Source organism: Silurus aristotelis (assembly GCF_946808225.1).
Source record: "Silurus aristotelis genome assembly, chromosome: 19".
Lineage (NCBI taxonomy): Eukaryota > Metazoa > Chordata > Actinopteri > Siluriformes > Siluridae > Silurus > Silurus aristotelis.
The window spans coordinates 187,103-191,124 of record NC_139592.1 but is presented as its reverse complement, the minus strand read 5'-3'; the positions used below and the strand labels follow the sequence as shown (position 1 = coordinate 191,124).

Sequence of the window (4,022 nt, the reverse complement as noted above, 5' to 3'; positions counted from 1 at the left end):
TGTGTGTATACTCACCCCCACTCCTCCACATGGCAGCATGACGAACATCCTCTGGGACAAAATGCCTGTTGGACAGGGAGTGACATAAATAAGGGATTCACACACACACACACACACACACACACACACGCACACACACACGCACACACACACAGAACAGTGAACGACAGAGTTTAGTATTTACATTAGTTGTGTAACACAATGATATGCTGATATGCCCACTGACCTGCCCACTGATACACCCACTGACCCGGCCACTGACCCACCCACTGGTCTGCCCACTGATACACCCACTGACCCGCCCACTGACCCACCAACTGCTCTGCCCACTGACTCTCCCACTAACCCAATCACTGACCCTCCGTCTTATATACTGACCAACCCACTAACACCGACTGATCCTCTCACTGATCCTCCCACTGTCCCTTTGTCTGAAACACTAACCCACCCACTGGCCCTCCCACTGACAACCCAGAGACCTGCCCACTGACCCCTCCACTGAACCTTGCACTGACCTGCCCACAAAGCCCACACTGACCTGCCCACTGACCCTTCCACTGCCCCCGTCTGAAACACTGACCCACCCACTGGCCCTCCCACTGACCACCCAGAGATCTGCCCACTGATCTTCCCACTGACCACCCAAAGATCTGGCCATTGACCTGCCCACTGACCACCTACTGACCTTCCCACTGACACTTGGTCTGATACACTGACCCACCCACTGACCCTCCCACTGACACCCACAACCCGTACCACTGATTACCCATTAACCCACCCACTGACCTGCCTATTGACCCCCCCACCGCCCCTTTTTATGACCCGCCCACTGACCCTGTCTGATACACAGTGTATGTGTACACAAATGTGCGTATGTGCGTTTATTACCAGTGAGGTTGCGGTTGTCCAGTTTGAGGCGGTTCAGTGGGTTTGTGCCATACAAAAGAACATGACGCTCCGTATGAACCGACTGTAACTCCTCCAGTGTTGCCTTACGACCACGGATACTCTACGTGCACACACACACACACACACACACACACACACACACACACACACACACACACACACACAAACACACATAGTGCAGTGAATGTAGAGTGTGTAAGTGTAGGGTGTGTTAGTGAAGAGTAAAGTGTAGTAGAGAAAACTATGGTGTGGTCATGAGTAAAGTGTCTTAAGGGCAATAAATTGATATCAGAGGGCAATAAACTGTAAAATGGAATAGTAGGGTGTAGTAAAAGGCAGTAGGGTGTAGAGGGTAGAGAGTGCAGTAGAGTGTACTAGAGGGCAGTAAGGTGTAGTAGAAGGCAGTAGAGTGTATTGTAGAGTGTAGCAGAGGTCAGTAGTGTGTAGTAGAGAGCAGTAGGGTGTAGTACACGGTACTAGTGTGTAGTAGAAGGCAGTAGGGTGTAGTAGAGGGCAGTAGAGTGTAGTAGAGAGGAGTAGGGTGTAGAGGGCAGTAGGGTGTAGTAGAGGGCAGTAGAGTTTAGTAGAGGGCAGTAGTTTAGAGGGCAGTAGGGTGTAGTAGATGGCAGTAGAATGTGGAGGGCAGTAGGATGTAGTAGAGGGCAGTAGAGTGTAGTAGAGAGGAGTAGGGTGTAGAGGGCAGTAGGGTGTAGTAGATGGCAGTAGAGTTTAGTAGAGGGCAGTAGGGTGTAGTAGAGGGCAGTAGAATGTAGAGGGCAGTAGGTTGTAGTAGAGGGCAGTAGAGTTTAGTAGAGGGCATTAGTGTAAAGGACAGTGGGTTGTAGTAGAGGGCAGTAAAAAGTAGAGGGCAGTAGGTTGTAGTAAAGGGCAGTAGTGGTGGATTAGTAAGTGCACTACCTCACACTGTGTTCGAAGTCCACGCTCCTGCAGACGAGACCAGATGCTCTGAATTCTCCCAGCATGCTCTGGGTGAGAGCTGTTATCTCCACATGTACACTGGTGCTTTAACATCTGAGAGTCATATACCAGACCTACACACACACACACACACACACACACACACACACACACACACACACACACACACACACACTAAATTACTTACAGTTTAAAGTGAAACAGTGTCAATTCCAAACTGCAGGCCTCTGATTGGTCAGCAGTCTTACCTGTAGTAAAGCGTGGTTGGCTGATACTAGGCTCGGTTGCCGTGGAGATGGGAAGTGTTTTGTCGGGCAGCGTGTGTGAGGTGGAAGCTGGTGATGACTGGGTGCGTGAGAGTGGGCGGTGCATGCCACCCAGCATCATGGGTAATGCCATTTGGGCCGTGTGTCTGCGCAGCTGCTGTAGCTGTTTCTGTGTCTCCCAAAGACGTGACTTTACAAATACACACACACACACACACACACACACACACACACACACACACACACACACACACACACACACACACACACAGGGTGTTAAAGAAAGCCTGGAGAAGGACTCTGCTGCCCCGCTGTGAGTTTATTCAGAAAAAACAGTGTGGCGGTGCAGTGGTGAGAGGATACCCTCTGCTGGACACCAGTCGGGTATACACTCAGACACATTGTACTGCGTGTTGGTGATGAAACTGCTAGTTATGTGTTCATGTCATATGTTCACTTGCTGGTGTGTGTTTGTGTGTGTGTGTAATAACAACTTAGAACAAATGATGTGAATATGATATAGTATAAGAAACGCTAATGAGGTGTTTAAGTGACAGTGGGTGTGGCCATGATAGTGGGTGTTACCTGGTTTAAAATGAGGGTTTGCTGGAGGCTGAGTTGCTCCTCCTGAGTCTCCACCTCCCTCTGTGACTCCGCCCTGCTCTTATTAGCATTGCTGAATGACGGCCCCAACTCTTCAGAGTCCATCTCCTCTGAAGGAATCTGACAGAGACGTGGCTTCTCACTCGACTTCGACATGAGCTGCAACACACACACACACACACACACACACACACACACACACACACACACACACACACACACACACAGAATTAAAACTTACTGTTTAAGGGACAGTGTATGTTAGTGAATGTTTATGTTAATGTGTGTACCTTGCCCAGGTGTGTTTGTTGTTTTAGTCTCTCCAGCAGCTGTGTGTTGTGTTGCTGTTGGAGCAGGTGTGTGTGTATGGCGCGGGGACTCTGGGGCAGTGGCTCGGAGCGCGTGCGACTGAGTGGTTTGTGAGCAGCACTGACATGCAAAGGAACTGGAGCCAGACCTGGAACTACACCCACACACCCACACACACACACACACACAGTTGTAATGTTCAAAACAACTGAAATAGCCCTCAGTAAAAACATGTAAAGTGTGTCACAGTGTAAGTGTTACAGTGTGTGTGTGTGTGTGTGTGTGTGTGTGTGTGTGTGTGTGTGCACGTGTGGGTTACAGTCTCACCAGTGAGCAGTGGAGTGTGAACAAGTCCAGAGGGCTCCAGGATGAGGACATGCTGCACCATGTTTTGCTCCTCAACACCCAGAGGAACCAAAAGAGGAGAACCTGATGATACCAGAGGAACCCGGCCAAGCTTCAGTGAACTTAATTCCCCCTCCACCTGCAACATCATTAGCATCACCACCATCATCATCATCATCATCATCACTGACCATCATTACTGTCAACACCATTACTCATCACTACTTGTATCATCATCATCATAATCACCATCATTATTACCATCATCATCACTAACCATCACAACACCATCATCATCATCATCATCATCATCACCACCAGAACCATAACCATCATTATCATCACCATCATTACTATCATTATTATTATCATCATCATCACCATCATCATTATCATCAATATCATTACCATCATCATCATCATCATCACTAACCATCACAACACCATCATTATCACAATCATCTTCATCACCATCATTACCATCATCATCATAATCACCATAATCATTACCATCATCATCATCATCATCATCATCATCATCATCACTAACCATCACAACACCACCACAACCATCATCATCATCATCACTATAATCATCATCATCACTAACCATCACAACACCATCATCATCACCATCATTACCATTATCCA

General features: G+C 48.0%; 1 protein-coding gene across 1 annotated transcript in view; it reads right to left on the bottom strand.

Annotated features, from left to right (window-relative positions):
* Positions 1-4,022, bottom strand: part of hdac7a (histone deacetylase 7a) — a gene marked incomplete at its 3' end in the record, with an annotated part of 54,288 nt that overhangs the window by 11,731 nt on the left and 38,535 nt on the right. The window contains exons 9-15 of the mRNA XM_083521165.1: positions 3,354-3,510; positions 3,008-3,180; positions 2,700-2,876; positions 2,097-2,304; positions 1,828-1,961; positions 889-1,009; positions 7-65 (exon numbers count right to left, since the gene is read on the bottom strand). Of these exons, the coding sequence (XP_083377291.1) occupies positions 7-65; positions 889-1,009; positions 1,828-1,961; positions 2,097-2,304; positions 2,700-2,876; positions 3,008-3,180; positions 3,354-3,510 (1,029 nt within the window). The remainder of the gene's footprint in view (positions 1-6; positions 66-888; positions 1,010-1,827; positions 1,962-2,096; positions 2,305-2,699; positions 2,877-3,007; positions 3,181-3,353; positions 3,511-4,022) is intronic.